At 43.0% G+C, this 19,487-nt stretch overlaps 2 protein-coding genes across 5 annotated transcripts in view; one reads left to right on the top strand and one right to left on the bottom strand.

Annotated features, from left to right (window-relative positions):
* The window catches only part of IL4R (interleukin 4 receptor), a 37,929-nt gene extending 22,636 nt beyond the window's left edge, over positions 1–15,293 (bottom strand). For 3 of the 4 annotated variants that reach the window (XR_005780630.1, XM_040441602.1, XM_040441605.1), the window contains exons 1-3: positions 15,077–15,293; positions 12,108–12,178; positions 1,852–1,959 (exon numbers count right to left, since the gene is read on the bottom strand). Coding sequence is in view for 3 of the 4 variants with exons in the window: in XM_040441602.1 (XP_040297536.1) it covers positions 1,852–1,927 (76 nt within the window). In the remaining variant the exon portion in view is untranslated. The remainder of the gene's footprint in view (positions 1–1,851; positions 1,960–12,107; positions 12,179–15,076) is intronic. The other variant, XM_040441604.1, reaches the window with a different exon arrangement.
* LOC121008876 overlaps positions 12,919–19,487 on the top strand; it is an 85,950-nt gene continuing 79,381 nt past the window's right edge. Inside the window, exon 1 of the mRNA XM_040441609.1 lies at positions 12,919–13,419. Coding sequence (XP_040297543.1) covers positions 13,325–13,419 — 95 coding nt within the window. The 5' untranslated portion in view covers positions 12,919–13,324. The remainder of the gene's footprint in view (positions 13,420–19,487) is intronic.

Raw genomic sequence — 19,487 nt, 5'->3', positions numbered from 1 at the left:
GTCAGACCCGCCACAGATCTGATACTGAAAACCTTTCCTGAGGATAAATCATCAATATCTAAGTCCCATGTATCCATAAACTGATGTAATTCCTCATACAGATGATCATCATTACTTTAGTTCAGTGGTCTGCAATCTATGGCTCTCCAGTTGTTGCAAAACTACAACTCCCAGCATGTTCTAACACCCTGCAAGTGAGAGCCACAGGACATTTGTGCATCACATAAGGCAGGGATACCCAACCTTCGGCCCTCCAGCTGTTGTAAGACTACAACTCCCACCATGCCCAGCTGTAGGCTGATAGCTGTAGGCTGTCCGGGCATGCTGGGAATTGTAGTTTTGCAACAGCTGGAGAGCTGCAGGTTAGGCATCCCTGACATAAGGCATCCATCATCATATGTGCATGCAAAGTTAGCAAGTACAGTAGCTCCAGTCACCTCCCAAATTTAGGGTGCTGTTACAAGTGCCAAATGACACTGGTTTTATGCCATGAGGACAATTACTACATAGTAAAACCACCAGTGGACCTTTCTCATCTCCTGACATGTCTGTGTTAGTAACTACTTGCATTTCCCATGTAATAACAATTCTGGAGCATCTATTCTTATGACTCTATGTTGTGCCTTTCCATTATTATTCCCACTAGAAGTTTATGAATGCATTTCCAGCAGTCTGCAGTAAGGGTACAGATGGGTGTTACCAGCTGGGGGGGAGGGGGCGGGTGTCCCTGCAGTCTTAAACTATCCAAACAGTGCTGTCAGTGTAAGATTGTGCAGGGACACACTACAGCTGGTAACACCCATCTGGACCTTCATTGCAAACTGCTGCCAATTCATTCAGAAATTATAGCAGGAATAATAAAGAAATGGCAGAACATAGAGTCACGAGAATAGATGCTCCAGAATTGTTATTACATTGGGGGATGCAAGTAGTTACAGAACCAGACATGTCAGATATGACAGCTCCTATTTAATACAAAATAATATGCTGGTATATCATGCGCCAAAATTATTAAAGGGGTTGTGTCATCTGGGACTTTGATGAAATGTCACTAGGATAAACCATGAAAGTCAGATAGGTGCGGGTCCCACCTCTGGGACCTGCACTTATCTCTAAAATCGGCTGCGGAAAGTGGGGAAGGGTGCGTCGCGCATACACAGCATGCTCTGCATTTATTTCTGTGGGAGTTCCTAAAATAGTGAGTGAGCGTGCTTGCCTATTTTCTGGAGTCCCATAGAAATTAATTGGGGGCAGCCGCATGTGCACAGCTGCTCTCTGCTCACTTTTGGGTGTTCCCTTCTGGAGATAGGTGTGAATCCCAGAGGTGGGATCTGCAGCTATCTGACTTTTAAGGCATATCCTAGTGATATGTCACCAATGTCTCAGATGAGACAACCCCTTTAAGAAGCACGGCACAAAACGAAATCCAGGCCAGCAAGGTGGTCTATGTCAACAGAAGGGTCTCTTGGGTTCTTTCTTGGTGCCTGTCATTTCGAGGGGAAAAACAGTGTCAAAAACTGCAAAAATCTGTGCAGATGTGAACAGAGCCTTAACGGCACTGCTACATTGTTGCAAATCATCAGCAAAGGACAGAGGTTCATGTTGGGGGTCTATGTGTTCAGACTTGATACAATGTTAACACAACTGTCATCTGTGAGAAGTATTAGTTCTCTGGATGTAAACAAGAATGCTCCTGTTCACTGACAACAAGCAGGGATCTTAAAAAGGCGAACTGTAACACAAAATATGTTAGAAATTTTATGAAGATTTCAATATACACTGAAAAAAAACTTTACTTAAACGTGAAACCCTTTAAATTCAGAAGCATTACATGAAGAACAGAGAATTTACCGCGACTTGGTGCAGTCAATGTAATCCAGATCAAACTGATCTGTATAATCTCCGATATCACCTGTGAGGCTGCCATTGTCTTCACTTCAATGAGAGTTTATAAAGACCCTGCGGATTGAGAAAAAAATCATTAGATGTTATTATCATAGGAACGGGGTGTACAAATATCTTATAGGGTCCATAGCAAAGCTTAGTATGGTCCCTCCCTGCCCCATCCAGTGCACGTGCGACAATCAATCCAAGGCAACATGGAGCGAAAAGTGTAAGGCCCCCGATTAATGAGGAATTTATCATTGCTCTTTATTAACTGGAAGATATTTTAAAAATGTAAGGAAAGAAAAGTGCCACCATCGCCCCCCCGCCCCCACCACACCCACTTTATCCAAAAGTGGAACAGGTGCTTCAGAAATATGACGCTCCGAACACCATATTTCTCAATGTATTTCCCATACAGATCTATGTCTATCCTCATACTGTGTATTATAAAACTGTCTGCCTGCGGCCACCACTAGGGGGAGCACAGGAGCTTATACAGTGACTCAAATGGAAGCTATCTCTTTGCATTGAGCTCCACCTAGTGGGCGCTGCTTGAAAATGTTTTTCATTAGATTTTCCCTAAAAGCTTAGTCACAGTCCTATAATGCAATGGAGTCATCAAAGGGGATTTAAAGCCAGAATCCAAAAAAAGAACAACCAACAAAATGTAACACAATCTTCTTATGTGTCCTTGCTGTTGCTTTGTCAGATATCACAATTGCAGACCATGAAAAATAAACTAGAAAAGCATTGCATTGTTCTCTCAAGCTGTAGCCATGTCCATACCCCGCCTTCTCCCCCTCTCATGCGTGTACGCATAAGCCAGGAGGTGTTGGAGCAGGGTGCAGGGTTTAGTGTGGATAACTTTTGTCTATACAGAGAGTGTGCATACAGTATTTTGTTGGAAGGAATCTCCTCATCTTCCTCTCTAGTGATATTCATTATTACTCAAGCGTGTAAGGCTGTGTTGACATCATGTTTTTGTCCTACGTTTAACGTATACACATGACATATACTTTAAATGGCTGATTCAGATGGATGTCATACAGTGGCAACCGCTGAAGATGCTTAAAAATGGACCGTTGTCAGGTGCCGCTGGAGATGAAGAGTCTGGATGCATAGTCTTAAAAAAAAAAAAAGGACAGAACTACAACTCCTAGCATGCCCAGACTGTTATTATGGGGCATCAGTAGACATTATAGTAGAGTGGTATAAGAGGATAGAACTACAACTCCTAGCATGTCCAGACTGCTATTATCGGGGATCAGTGGACATTTCCTGGAGAGGGATATTAGAGGACAGAACTACAAGTCCCAGCAAGTCCAAACTATTATTGTGGGGCATCAGTGGCCGCCATCATATGGAGAGGGATTTTTCTAGGGTCCAGGTTTTCTAGGGTGTCATTATGGGCTATCAGAGGACATTACAGGGAGTGAGTATAAAGAAAGAACTACAACTCCTAGTACTTGACAACTTACAAAGGGAATCACTAAACTTTCACATACAGCACAGGAGCTCCACCCCCATGGTGACATCACTCAGGTCCTTCACCACTTCTCTGCACTGCTGAGCTCTGTCTTAGTGGGTAAATGGAGTGAAATTAAATCAACTGGCGTGGAATGAGCAAGGCAGGGAGGCTGATGATAGCTTTCAGGGGAGTGGGAGAGAAAGTCGCTGTGGGGACTAAGGACAGGGACTGTAGATTAAATGTATTTGTATGGTTTATGTTTTTTTCAGGGTTTTGGTCCCCTTCAAATAAAGCTCAGTGCAGACATAGAAGCTTTTTCTTTAACCTGCCTCATAATCTTTATTAGGGATGAGCGAATCGACTTCGGATGAAACATCCAAAGTCGATTCGCATTAAAACTTCGTTCTAATACTGTACGGAGCAGGAGCTCTGTACAGTATTGGCTCCGATGAGCCGAAGTTATAGCTTCGCGAAGTCTTGCGAGACTTCGCATAATAACTTCATAAATTTATTTGTACTGTAAAAAACATTTCCCGAATTCGGTTTAGTTTCCAAGGTACCACTTGGAACCAAACGGGAAATGTTTTTTTACAGTAGAAATTAATTTATGAAGTTATTACGCAAAGTCTCGCGAGACTTCGCAAAGCAATAACTTCGGCTCATCGGAGCCAATACTTCGAGCTCCTGCTCCGCACAGTATTAGAACAAAGTTTTATGCGAATCGACTTTGGATGTTTCATCCGAAGTTGATTTGCTCATCCCTAATCTTTATCTTTAATATTGCCATCTAGTGGTGAGTGGTGTTATAATGTGAGTGCATTCAACCACTAGAGGGAGCTCCTAATCTAGCAAATACCTAGCAATTCTGTAAGTGCTTGTTAAAAATCCCATTCTAGATGTATCGTCAACCTGTTGAAAGTGATGCTAAATATTTTCTTTCTTATATCTGTTTCTGAAAAAGCTGAGTAACAACGAATATGACCACAATTAGAGCTCTCATAACTATCTACAAGTGTCACCAAGCTTTCCCAGACTAATGCCAAATCTGCTCACTTGTGCAGTGATACATGACCCCTTCTATAATGCTACCTCTCGGGACTCTGGGAAAGCTGGGTAACAACACGTGGAGCGGTAAAGGTTTGTTTTTTCACTAAGTTGTTCCAGTTGCAGACTTCTGGCAGTGACTTATCTCCCTGAGAACAAAAGGATCTGGCAGTTGAAATTCAGCATGCCCGATCCTTCCTTTTGCTGGAAACTAGGGAGCCATCAGGAGACTTTACCTCTCTAAGTGTTGTTACCCAGCTTTTCTGGGGTCTTGAGAGGCATATGCCATTGAAGGAGAGAAGTGGGAGGTCCCTATATACATGATAGATACATAGATGGTTGCCCTCCTGGCACTTGCTGTATTTAACAAACAAACCAGTGCGGCACTGCCCCCTCCTCTACATCTTTACATGGGTCCTCATCTGCACTCACAAAGGCAGGACCAGGACATGCATCCCTCTGCAAAGCCGCACACCTTGTGTTGGATTTATATTTCAAATTAGGTCAGTGCTGGTGCTGTACCCTCCCTTCCCACTAGGTGGTGTCACCTGAGGAGAGAAACTCAACTCACCTCATGGCAGATGTGCCCCTGTCCGGTTCTAATATCTAAGGCTTGCCCAAGTAAAATCACACTTTTAACCATTGAATTGCAGAGGAGACCTTAGTTACTTATGTTTTCTGACTGTTGTGCTATTTGTTTTAAGTCCTGCAACTTTTTGTGATCTTTGTAGAAATTTTTTATATTGATTTATACAACTTTTATTTATGCTTATATCATAAGTCTCACATTACAGGAAAACTATTAAGATAGAGGGAATAGGTGGATAATACGGGTCATCTGTCCAGCAGGCCCATTTATTGACCAGATTTCTCATACAATCCACTCTACTCCCACTGAGCTCCCACGGCCCTAACGGCTTCCCCGTGCTGAGATAGAGGAAGCTGTTCATTGGTGGTGATAGACTGGAACCTGCTGGAGGCTACCAGGCCTATCACAGGTATGTTCTTATGGACGCCTGTAGGTGGCAGTGCTAAATAGGAATATACTGAATGTCCCTTACAGTACTGTAATTAATCACAGTAGTGTTTGTGAGAAGTAATCTGAAGATTGCATGTGCAGGTCCCCTAGGGGGGGGCTTAAAAAAGTTTAAAAAATAAAGATTTTTTTTTTTTAAATATTACGGAAAAATCAAGATGGGCAAGTTGCCGTTTTTTTCATCACTTCATCAAAAATATCATACACATCCCAAAATGGTATCGTGAAAACTACAGATCACCCCGCAAAATAAACTGAGCTCTCTCACTAACTTAAATCTAAAAAAAATTATGGGGGTCAGAATATGGCAAAGAAAAGAAAAAAAATACTTTTTTTTGTCCCAAAGTTTTTATTTTTTTAAAGCATTGAAACACAAGAAAAACTATTTAAATGTGGTTTCGTTATAATTGTACTGACCCAGAGAACGAAGGTTACAGGTCAGTTCTCCTGCACTGGGAACACCATAAAACGAAACCTGTAAAACTGTGGCGGAATTGTGTGTGTGTTTTTTTTTTTCCAATTGCACCTCATTTGGAATTTTTTTTCAGCTTCTGACTACATTGTATGCAAAATTAAATAGTGCCATTAAAAAGTACAACTTGTCCTGCAAAAAACAAGGCAGGGAGTGAAAAACAAAAATCGCTGTGTTGTGAAAGGGTTAAACAATAGATTTGACGACATGTTCCTTTTAAACTCTGCCATTTGTTGTAATTTATTATGGAAAACACCCTGCAATGATAATACGTATAATAATCCTCCCTTGGCTCCTAGTATTACTGACTCCTGGCAGAGCTCTGCAGAACTGATATCCGTGTTTTCGAGTCCACGTCATCGGACTAGATGTTCTTCATTGTTATATTTATCTCTAGTTTTTAAAACCATGCAGGAGATCATTGCTCAATCCCTACCAGGAAACAGGAAGAAGTGACTGCCCTGTGGAGCACGCTGCTGGCAAGGGCGTAGCTGCGGAGGTGTAAAGGTAGCAGGAGCCTTTAGGTCCGTAAGAAAGTAGCAGTATTATAGATGGCACATGGTGCAGTGAGAGAATGATAGCTTTTGCATTCCTCTCATTGTATAGCAGCGAACCCTCAGCAGAATACAGGTTACTATTTACAGCAGTCTATATTCTGCCTTGGCTGCAGATTGCAATAAATACAGCAGATGTGTATGAGGGAATTGCCCTGCATGCAGTATTCGCATTGTCACAGTGAACATGCTGATTCTGTCTTCAAACCTGTCTTCAAACCTGATAGATCAGTTTTAATATTTGTTGGAATGTAATTTTGCATAAAAGTTTTGGACACGGAAAACATTAGGTTAATACTCAGATGAGTTTGAGACCCAACTGAAGGTTAATTTGCTTTGTAGATGATTGCCTTGGCGGTGAGACCCAGATTTGATATGTTACAGATTTTGTCCTTACATATTTTTGTTGGGACAATCCCCTTCACAATGCACTACATTCTTCTTGGTGAGGATTTGGACCTTCATGTTCATGTTGCCTCATCCTGATCTGAGGCGTGGGGCATCCTGTTGCATTGTCCATGAAAACCTTAGGTAGGGTCTAGCTTTTTCTCATGCTGGAAAACCCTTTGAAACAATAGCACACTTTTCCTGGGTTGACCTGGCTGACAAAATGTACACCACTTCAAGACAATCTCCAGGTATGAGAGTATAGTTTCCATATTAAGATATCCTCAAGTACCAGAGTCACACATCAAAATAACATTGAAAGTTCTTTACTACCTATACTACCCTATACTCTGATCCCCTGATACTATACCCCGACACCCGACAATAACTCTTGACACCTCTTTACTCTGTCCATGAAAATAGGGTCTCAAGATGTTTTTTTTAGCATGTAAGGAAAAACATGCACACCTTTCCTGGGTTGTCCTAGCTCAAAAAGTCATTGAACTTTCATACAACATTGCATAAATCAATAGTACAAGCGACCACAAGAAACTTTGTAATACGATCTATCAGTGAGAAATGTCTGGTTCTCATGTTGTCAGCTGTTTACTGCCCCCACCCCCACTAATTGCTTTTTACTTTGAAAAATGCCTGTATTTTGTCTCAAGACAAACCAGCTCCACAAGAGGATCATAATACATATGTCAATACAAGTCTATGGAGAGGGAGGTGGCGAGGAGTGAGCAGCAGCAATGAATGAGACGGGACTCAAAGAGAGACACAAGTGCTAAATTCACAACCAAAACAGGTCATTACCTCTCTGTAATGTCCTTCATCATCTTGGGGCATACTTCTGAGTGAGCAAGAGAAGCTTAGGAAGCAACTTCTCCAGTTTCTGTGTGCAGTGGATGGCAGCTCATCTCCACCCACCATGTCTCAGAGATCTTCAAACTAGATTTTCAGCATGTGCAGCGTCCCACTCAGGACACGTGGGAACTGCAAAATTACTGTGAAACTGCATAATCATACTGCATGTCATTTTGTATTGCAACACCTGTTGTATCCCTGTTCATAGGCTGGTCTGGTGTAATTTATACATCCCACCACTAGATGGGGATAGCGCCTAGGTCACATATATCTACTTAGGTCAGGCCTAGTGGGAGAGATTCTGGGGTGGAGCAGCTTAGTTGAGGTAGAGAACAGTGAGGAGATGAGAGGAGCAGAGCAGTTTGTTAAACTGAGGCTACACACCACAGATTAGTGGGTGAAGCCAGCTACAGAAATGAGGTAGAGCCAAGGTATGAGGCGCAGGAGAGCGTTTTCCTTCTGGGACCTTCTTAGATCCTAAATCCTATAACCAGAGGATAGCGTTTTCGTCCCTGGAAGAAGTTAACCAAGCTAAAGAGAGACATCGGTGATAACAGCCATTACTAAAGGCTTAATGGGCACCTTTGCACATGGTGGAGGACAATCTAGCTACCAGCAGCCTCCACATACATTGAAGAATGCAGACTAGTTACATGTTCAAGGGCTTGGAAGATACAGAAACAAAAGGACTAAGCATACCAAATAAGTATTACAGGCAACCTCACCAAATAACTCTGGTTTACTAGGGACCTGAAGCAAAGTCACCTACCAGAACTACTGATACAGAACCTTCAAGCTAAACTAAACCCAGCCAAACCTATTAACAGTGGATCAACAGAATTCCTCTAATTTTCAAAAGACTGTATTCTGTCTGGATGTATATGCCGCAACTGGAACCAACATCAGTAAAAGTTGTGAGTTGTATCCTACCACTGTCTACTTCATTCTTACCACTGGTTGTACCACCATTAACGGTACTGGCGTCACGACAAATAACACCAAGGGACCCAGCCGCCACAAGCACCCTAAACACCACTGCCACCAAGGGCACCTCAACCTCCATCTAGTCTGGTGCTTCCCTACCACAGAGAGTGCCCCGGAGGATTTCGTGCTGTCTTCCTCAACACTGTGCTGCCAGCCCAGGGAGGCTTTCTGCTAACCGTGAGTAAACCGATGAACTGTGTTGTTATTTGGCCCCTCATCGGCCCACCGTGCACCTCACGTGTTGCCCCTGCGGTTTAGTGGCCAGAAATAGTGTTATTGCTCATGTACTCTCATTATACTATTGACTAATGCAGAGATTGTTGACAGGCTAGGTAAGCTTTAGAAAATATGCATCCAAATAAGGTGATCATGAGTGTTTAATACCCATGCTCAAACTTCAGGTCCCAGTTTCAAAAAACTGATCACATGTAATCTTCAGATAAGTTTGATATTCATGCCACCATACAGAAAACAAGGCATCGATACCTGACTATAAATATGATGTTTGACCTTGATACATGAAGCAGATACCCAACATTGATACCTGAACCTGAATCTGATATTAGACCTTGATACTTGAAACAGATACCCAACGTTGATACCTGACCATGAATCTGATATTAGACATTAATACCTGATATAGATACCCAACATTGATACTTGACCTTGAATCTGATATTAGACCTCAATATCTGATACAGATACCTAACATTGATACCTGACCTTGAATCTGATATTTCACCTTGATATCTGATATAGATACCCAACATTGATACCTGACCTTGAATCTGATATTTCACCTTGATATCTGATATAGATACCCGACATTGATACCTGCATCTGATATTATACATTGATACCTGATACAGATACCTGTCACTGATTCCTGAACTTTAATCTGATATTAGAACATGATACCAGATACAGATACCCAACATTGATACCTGACCCTGAATCTAATATTTGACCTTGATACCTAAAACAGATATTCAACATTGATAGCATTGATATTTGAGCCTGAATCTGATATTAGACCTTGATATGACTCTATTTGACCTTGATAACTGACACAGATACCCAATATTTATACCTGATCCTGAATCTGATATTTGACCTTGGTACCAGACACAGATACAAACTATTTATACCCAACTTGATACCTGTCAGATGCCCGACATTGATACCTGACTCCAATATTTGACCTTGATACCTGACACAGGTACCCACCATCATAGATATCTGTCCTTCATATCTGACCGTGACCCTGATACTTGGTCTTGATAACTGACCAGTATACCCAATACTGATACCTGCTCCAGGCACCCATACCTGTATTTTTACACCTCACTCTGATACCACTCTGACCACCGATACAAGATACTTCAAAGACCCAGGCTAAATGATGGTGTAGGCTGCAGACAGAATGCGAATTCCCACACTTAAGGCAACTTTTGTCATTTGTGTGATTGCCTTGTCCGCCATTAACTTCTGTTGTATCACAAGGAACTTGTGCCAAGTAGCCGTTGAATGGTACAATTGCAAAGAAATAGCCAAATTAAGCAGCTTAAGTATTCATATCGTTGTGACTTTGGCATGACTGTAAAAGTAGCGCATCAGTGCATGATCTAGCATAGAAACATACAAATCTACGCTGCCTGTATAGTTGATCTGTAATAAAGTACATCACACTGCAAGTTTAGTGGCAGGGCCGCTGTAGTCACTACAGTCACAGTCTGTGTCACCTTTTTTAGGGAAGTCCAAGAACAAGTCTGATGCCGCAGATAAAAGTGTGAGAGGCCGCTAAATGATGATGAAACCTCCCCTCACTTATGACTGGGTGCACATCCGTCAGTTTTTTTTATGTGTGGAGCAGGACCCAACCTATATATGTCCATGTGCACAGGTCCGGCGTTCATAGACTAGTCTAAGGGTGTAGGCATAATTCACCAATGCTATTGAATGCAAAGTGTATTATTCCTGCAATCTCTCTCTTCTGTCAGTAGATGGCGACAAAGTACATATAAAGTTACAATGGAGTTGTTCAGTATAGAAAGGTTTATATATGTTTTACCTTTCAAAGTTCAAATAATATCAATTTTGAGACTTAGTAGGACCCTCAGGAGGGTGATAGCGAACTGTAAAATATACGTATCCAGTGGCTCAACTACACCCCGGCATGGAATAGGTGCACACACCTCTAGACATACCCAGAGTCAAAATAATCAATTCGTGAATGAATAATGAATGGGCTGACACTCACTATCCAGTACTGTATGGATTAGGAAAAAAGTATAAAAAACTCGTAACATTTATATAAAACAATTATATTTATTAAATTTCATGGGGTAATTTAATAAATATAATTGTTTTATATTAATGTTACAACAAGTTTTTTTTATACTTTTTTTCCTAATCCATACAGTACTGGATAGTGAGTGCCAGCCATCCTGAATTGATAGCGAACTGTAATTGCAGATTTGAGGCTGCATGAAGATATTAACTTACTGCATCACACTCTCCCTGGCAGGGGAGGAGTTCCGGTGCAAAGCAGGAAGTGGAGAGACGGGTGCTGTCTCGTGCTGCTGAGGACTTCAGGAGAGAACCCCTGTGGAGCCAGAAAGGAATTTGCGGCTCACAGGGAAGACGGACATCAGCCCCAAGGAGACACTTGTAGTGTCGGCACCGGGAATCATGTGACTGTGCGGTCCAGTTCTGAGTGGACCTGTGGACCGGTGAATCAGGGAGAGAACGCCAAGAGTCCGCCCAAGTATCCAAGGAATTGTAAGTGCGGCTTCACCATGTCACATTAAATTGCACCGTTCCAGTGACACTTTGGGACCTATATGAAAGCTGCAGGATAAAGGTTTCACCTTCTTTGGATTACAAATAGTATTACGCAATACTTAGGGTGCACCCCAACGTTAACGCTTGCTCAAGAACATTCAAGCGCATGGACATTGAGGAAAATTCCGCAAGTACTGGGTTAGTGTTAGGCAGTATTATCCTTACTGTGTGTTTATGCTCTGTTACCATTCTGTTTATGTATGCTCAGCTACTTGTTCACTATAACTGTTCAGTAAACGCAAGTGTTGTAAAAGAACCGCTGCCTGTGTCTGTGTGGCATCGTGTACCCTCTGAATCTGTGTGCCCAGCCCTCGGTTCTCTTTCACTAGTAGGACCAGACAGAAAAATGCTGCATGCTGCGTTTTCCCCTCCAGCATTATTTGGCCTCCGGCATCACGAGTGATGTTCTGTTTGAATAGGAATAATTCCCTGGTCAGTTCTTGCACCATGTCGAAGGAAAACTGAGCCGAATCGGTGGACATATGTGAAAGGGCCCTCTGTGTGACATGTCCAGGCCAGAACATGAGGCGGCTGTGATCAACATCATCACATGTCTATTGTTACCTTTGTTAGGGCAGGAAATCTACAGATTCTTATCAGATTTTCATCACTGTCATTTGCTACATTTTAGTGGTCTGATAAGCAGAGAAGGAAGTAACATTTGCAGTCATTTCTGAAGGAACATATGAACTTCGTTTGAACCAACAAATGTAGCAGAGCTGAGCTTACCACATTACTTTTCAGGAAAAGAAATGTATTTTTGGTCATCAGAGAAAACCCCTTTCAGAATACTACCACTGTACTGATCACCTGATCCCCTGGGGTTCTTGGCAAATAGCTGATATTGCCAGGGGAATCCACTGTCGTCCAGGCCATCAGATCCATGACCACCCATATAATCAGCACAGTCCTCCAAAATATGAGCTTCCCCAACACAATGGCTCTCCTTTTTGTCTAGTAGATGGGGTCCCCAGTGAAGATCCTCTCTTTGATGCCCTATTCCCCTACCATTGTAGAAATTAGGTCTGATTGACATGTCATCAATTTCTATCCGTGTGCTCTCCAGACTTGCACCCCCATTGCACACCGCCCCATTAATGTTAATGGTGCAATCCACACTTCAGTTTAATGGCATGGACTGAGTCGGGCATCAGACTCGATCAGTCAAATGAATTGGTCCAGAAAAAATTGAACTCACACGAACAACATATGGACATCCAGATACATCTGTGTTGTGCAGACAGAAATCTGAATTGCTGTCTGAATTCCACCTTAAAATAAAATTTGCAGTAGTGGGAATGATTTTGCTACCAGAAGAAACAGGGGTATGTCCCTTTTAGCGTCAACTACCCAAGTAGTAAACAAAACTGGGGAGATGAGGGGTGGGTTGTCCTGGCCATTTCAGGTTAAAGGGGTTCTCCAGGCATTTTCGTTAAAGCTTCTTTCACACTGTCGGCAGGAGTTCCGGCAGGCTATTCCGGCAGAGAACAGCCAGCCGAAGCTCTCTGGGTCCAGCATTACTGGGCGATACCAGAATGGCCGCCGGACCCCACTATAGTCAATGTGGCCTGCGGGCATTCCAGTAATGTCCGGCAATGCTGTATCCAGATAGCTCTGACAGGCTGTTCTCTGCCGGCAGTGTGAAACTAGCCTAATCCATAGTTGCTAATAACTTGTGGAAAGAAGATGTTTAACATAGTACTTACCCCACTCCGCTGCTACCACCATCTCCACTTGGATCCCAGCCGGATGTAACAGCTTCTTTTTCTGTAAAGCTGCATATGCAAGAAAAGAAGAGGCCACCTCCAGTCGGGACCTGGTGGAAGAGCCTGTGGAAGCGCAGTGAAGATGGTGGCATTAGCGGAGCAGATGACGGGTAAGTACTATGTAAATAATGTGGGGGATTCAATCAGCACAACCCTATATGTAGGTGCACATTGCTATGGCGAAATACATATACAAAGAAAAAGACACAAATGCAATGGCACTCTGCAACCAGCATTCTGCCCTGCCTCTATGCTGGATGAGGCATTGGTGTACATTTTGGCCAAAGCGTAATAAGCCACTCACCACGTAAAGGTCGCCTCTATGGAGTGGTCCCTAACAATAGTTCCTACCTGTTTGTGGGCCATGACAGCCACACAAAGTCCAGGGAATGCAGGTGCAGCATGCACGCCAAGCACACTCTGCTTTTAACCCCACCGGTGCCATTACAGCTTTCATCGGATCCAGGGATGCAAGTACCAACATGCATGCTGAGCCCACTATATACTTCTCCTGGAGCCAAATGGCTACTGGTAGGTGCTATATAAGCAGACTCAGTTTTATACTGACTTTAAAACCAGCCTCCAGGAGTCAGTATTTGCATTTGTGTCTTTTTCTTTGTATATGTATTTCGCCATAGCAATGTGCACCTACATATAGGGTTGTGCTGATTGAATCCCCCACATTTTTTCTTTGTAGTATATATTGGAGGCGTGGCGATCTCCATGCAGTCATGCACACCTGACCAGTCAATCTGTCCTGGAGGCTGGTTTTAAAGTCAGTATAAAACTGAGTATGCATATATAGCACCTACCAGTAGCCATTTGGCTCCAGGAGAAGTATATAGTGGGCTCAGCATGCATGTTGGTACTTGCATCCCTGGATCCGATGAAAGCTGTAATGGCACCGGACGGGGTTAAAAGCAGAGTGTGCTTGGCGTGCATGCTGCACCTGCATTCCCTGGACTTTGTGTGGCTGTTATGGCCCACAAACAGGTAGGAACTAGTGTTAGGGACCACTCCATAGAGGCGACCTTGACGTGGTGAGTGGCTTATTACGCTTTGGCCAAAATGTACACCAATGCCTCATCCAGCATAGAGGCAGGGCAGAATGCTGGTTGCAGAGTGCCATTGCATTTGTGTCTTTTACTATGTAAATAATGTTGCTTCCACATGTTATTACCAATTACTGATTAGCAAAAATACCCGGAGAACCCCTGCAATATAATGTGGTAAGTTTAGGTACCACCACAGATAACACATTGTGATCCCACAATACATTGTGCAGATGGCAACCTCAGCTCTGTTTATATTTTGTACATATAAAACCAGAGAAATAAGGTAAAATATGAAATATAAGCTCAACATAACTAAAGTTTGATAGATTATATAGTTACCCCTCGACCATGTCTGTGGGGTGGCTTGCTCTACAGTTCACTCTCCTGATCTGTCTTAAGCGATCTAGATGTCTCAGAACCTTATACGTTTCAAAAAATACAGTCCCCAATTGTCGACCACCCTATCCCGATCAGTTTTAGTAACCCCGATGAGTCAAACCTCCTCAGTAAACGTTTTTGAAGCTACATAGTCCTCCTTCCACATGTTGATGTGATACCACTTATGAGGAGAAACATACAGCTGATCTTTGGTAAAGACTGGTCGTGTCTTCACCCATATTGAATGTCTCATGTACGTTGAAGGTTCCCAGACCTCAACCTTCCTAAGGAAAACTCCTATAGATACATGGTGATAAGTTTTTGGGAAACTTACCTTCTGTTTTCCATGCGTCTCCTGCTCGAAGAAGAGGTGAACTTATTTTTCCTTTCTCACATCTACACAGCCCAGAAATGTCTCTTCTGCTATTCTTATCGTCACATTGCGTGTATTTCCTCTTCATCTATAAGGAAAGATTACTCGGCCTGCTGTTTTCACTTTTCTCCTCCTATACTTTGAAACTGCATAGTTTCCCAGATCTGACACACGCGTTGTGGGCAGGGACAGAATGCAAATTGAAACTCTTTTCTTTTCCTCCAGCTTGGAAAGTTGCTTGACGAGTCTCCTACGTGAAACCCTCTAGTGGCTTAGAGTCAAAATGCATGCACATTTCCCAAAAAACCCGTTGTGCTGGACTGTAGAGGGTTACTAATTAATTCTGTATGACGTGGATTTTGAGAACATGAACTACGGAATGATTGTTGGAATCGATCCCAGCCTTCAAGTTGCTTTGTTGCTCCATGTTTGGTATTCATCAGTGTAGGCTCTGGGTTATTTACTTGGTGTATGGTGTTCAAGTGATTAACCTGACTGCCTCATTGTATTGTTATTAATCAGTAGAGCTACAGTATTTAAAGCAATACTCACCCTTGGACAATTCATTGTGATTAGGTCCTCCAATGATCTCTAAGTCATGGGACGTTTCACTGCCTCAACCCCCAGCAAGTATAACAAATTTTTGAATGAAATCAATGAACTGTTTCCAGGCATGGGATTCAGCCAGTTCCCTCCAGTTCTCCAGATCCAATGTTCTGGCGGCGGCAGGGCAGCTGGAGATGTTCGCTTCCATTGCTTTGCGTGCTGCTGATAGTTTAGCTCCTTAGTTGGGTGATCCTGCTGTCCCTTTTGGGCATGGATGCTGCACCATTCACCATGCCATCTGGTGTCCTTGCCTTGTGTGCTCCCACCTGTCCTTTTAAAGGGCCAGTATGGACACTCACTAAACCTCCCCTAGCCAGTGGGTACCTGAGCTTTAAGGTTCCCTGTGACTAGATACATAGATGATACATAGATGATACATAGATTTGGACTGGATCTGAGGATCAACTCTTTGAATTTTTCCATTTACTTAATACCATTGACATGGATATTAAATTCACCTTAGAACATTCTAGGGAACAGATACATTTTCTTGATACCCTGTAACAGAACATACGCTTTCCACCACACTGTACCGTAAACCAACAGATCGGAACACTCTATTAAGCTTCAATAGCGCACATCCAAGAGCAATGATTAAGTCATTGCCCCTAAGTAAATTTTTACGAGTGAAACGCATTGTTAGCAATGATGAGGAAGGGGTACACTTGAACATATGTCACAGACATTTAAGGATAGAGGTTTTCCTCCATCATTACTAGATGAACATCTAGGTACTATATAGCTAAGGCTACTTTCACACCTGCGTTAGGTGCGGATCCGTCTGGTATCTGCACAGACGGATCCGCACCTATAATGCAAACGCTTAGATCCGTTCAGAACGGATCCGTTTGCATTACCATGAACAAAAAAAAAAAAAAAATTATTATTATTTTTTTGTTCATGATGATGCAAACGGATCCGTTTTGACTTTACATTGAAAGTCAATGGGGGACGGATCCGTTTGAAAATTGAGCCATATTGTGTCAACTTCAAACGGATCCGTCCCCATTGACTTACATTGTAAGTCTGGACGGATCCGTTTGCCTCCGCACGGCTAGGCGGACACCCGAACGCTGCAAGCTGCGTTCAGGTGTCCGCCTGCTGAGCGGAGCGGAGGACAAACGGTGCCAGACTGATGCATTCTGAGCGGATCCGCATCCACTCAGAATGCATTAGGGCTAGACGGATCCGTTCGGGGCCGCTTGTGAGAGCCTTCAAACGGAGCTCACAAGCGGAGCCCCGAACGCTAGTGTGAAAGTAGCCTTAAGTCACGCACTGAACTGTTGAAAAGGAAGAGTGGGACCAAAAAAATCAGACAATAGGATACCATTGGTCACTGTTTATACTGAGGACAGCATGCAGATTCGACAGATAGTCTCACGACATTGGCCTATCTTGAGAAGTGGACATGAGGGGATTGAAGAGTTCAAACTTCCTCCCCTCATGTCATACAAACGAGCAAGAAACCTAAAAGACAAATTGATACAAACAGACATCGGCCCACAACGGGTGTCTGGTCAAACATTCTTACGCTGTCCTAAATTAGGAAGCTTTCCTTGTTTAAACTGCGTAAACTGTCTGTATATGCAAAAAGGCAGTTTCTTTCTTCATCCCATGACACACAAAAAATACTACATTAAACATTTCTTGACATGTTAATCGACCTATGTTGTGTATAGATTGTGGTGTCCATGCCAATTACTATATGTTGGTGAGACGTCGCTGGATTTTAAATCCAGAATTAACCAACATAGATACACGATCAGAAAACAACGCATGGATCTCCCAGTCCCGAAACACTTCACTGACGCTGGACACCAAGAAAGGGATCTAAAGTGTATGCTAATAGATCATGTCCCTACTCCTAGGAGGGGTGGTAACAGACAGTTATTTAAAAAAAAAAAAGTGATATCCAATAGATATCCAAACTAAACACATTAAAACCTCAGGGACTCAATGTAGACTATAAACCATGGTTGTTATCCTGAATGGGCGATGTTGGATTTCTTGTTTTCTTGGGGGTTTCTGCTAGTGCCCCCTGTTTAACCGCAGGGAGTTTTTAACATCCATGTTTATTTTTTATTTCTATCTCCTTGCAGTTAAGTGATGAGGATGGGTCCTGATTGTGAAGGGCGAGTGGTGGAATGTGGCACGACGGGATTAAGAAGGCGTTGAAACAACAATATAACTATCTACTTTTCGCCTGAGCAACTGTAATCCTTGCTGTTGATGATCGCTATGTTCATTGTTTTACAATTTTTTCAAATTTTGTATTACTATATACCTTTTTACTTTGTAGCCTATGGACTACAACATGGGCCTGTTTGGCTGGACGTCTGTTACGGGGGGTTGGGCTCTTGTGCCTGCGTGGTGGCTCTGGCCGGATGCGCGGCATGATGATGGTCCCTTGACCTCTATGACCACTGCGTTGCTATGGGTTATTCTGTGGTATCGGTGATTGGCTCTTTAAGTGATAGGCGGTTGACACATTTTACTTTTATTATACAGGGTAGGGTTAATATCCCCGTAATCTAGAGGATGAATCCTCCTTTTGATCAGGTTGGCATCCAGGGATGGCGGTCTCCTTACAGGGATGATGTTCTGACTTGTGATTGTGTGTTATCAGCACATGATACACTAGTCCGACTCCTCGTACGACTAGGGGAACTGTTAACTACATTGACATTATGTATACCTTCTCCGCTATATTTAGCTGACAGTGTAATGATTGTGTACACATTGCTGTGGATACAGAGGATAGGACCTTATGAGAGGTGTGCGGCGGTATTGCTGCTTTGGACATTCATTATATTGTAGGATTCTGCTAGTTACTTTTTGACACTTGGAGCCGATCCCGATACACAGCTAGTTACCTATGCCGCGGGTGGTCAGACATGATGCTGTGCGCCTGGTGCTATGGGATCAGGATGCACCCTTGGGCACCCTTTGTGATTGTACGTCGCGTTTCTATGGAGATGCATGCGTTCCACAAGCCTTTGGAGCGCATGACATCCGATCTAGCTCACTGGCGTGAAGGCCTACGCAGACGTGTGCGTTCCAGGGTGGAACGCATGACGTCGGATCTTACAGATACTTGGATAATGAACGTAGTGGCCATGATCACATGATCGGATACTGGATCACGTGATCGGAATGGAAACCTGAAATATAGTAACAAGACGCACTACTCTGGTGTAGTATGTTCTGAACACCTATCGCACCGGGTAAGTGCAGTATACTCACAAGACTCCACTTGCAAGACGCATAGATAGAAACCTCGTGTGTATCTTAAATAGGAGAGCTCTATTCGTGGAGTGGGCATGAATCAGGAGCCATCAGTTTACCTTCAGCTGATCTTTATCCAAACCGCGATCCCACAAGCAGAGCGCCACTTCAAGAAGATATCACCCGACTCACATTTCCAAAGATCTCAAAGGAAGGAGGGCGCAGGGATAGTGAAGTACGTACCAGTTATTACAGATAAAAGTGGTTTAATATACTCACAAAAGTACAAGGATAAAACCGTATTAAAAACAATCTGTGCTGCCCGACCCGGGTTTCGCCATAATGCTTCGTCTGCAATTATGGCGAAACCCGGGTCGGGCAGCACAGATTGTTTTTAATACGGTTTTATCCTTGTACTTTTGTGAGTGCGTCTTGTTACTATACTTCAGGTTTCCATGCCATTGTTGAGAGTTATCGATTGTATGTGGTCCATTTAACCGAAGAGTTTTACGAATACAACAGAAAGAAAAGAAACAGAAAA

Source organism: Bufo bufo, chromosome 7 (assembly GCF_905171765.1).
Source record: "Bufo bufo chromosome 7, aBufBuf1.1, whole genome shotgun sequence".
NCBI lineage: Eukaryota > Metazoa > Chordata > Amphibia > Anura > Bufonidae > Bufo > Bufo bufo.
The sequence above is the reverse complement of the archived record's forward strand: the minus strand, read 5'-3'. Positions and strand labels throughout refer to the sequence as shown.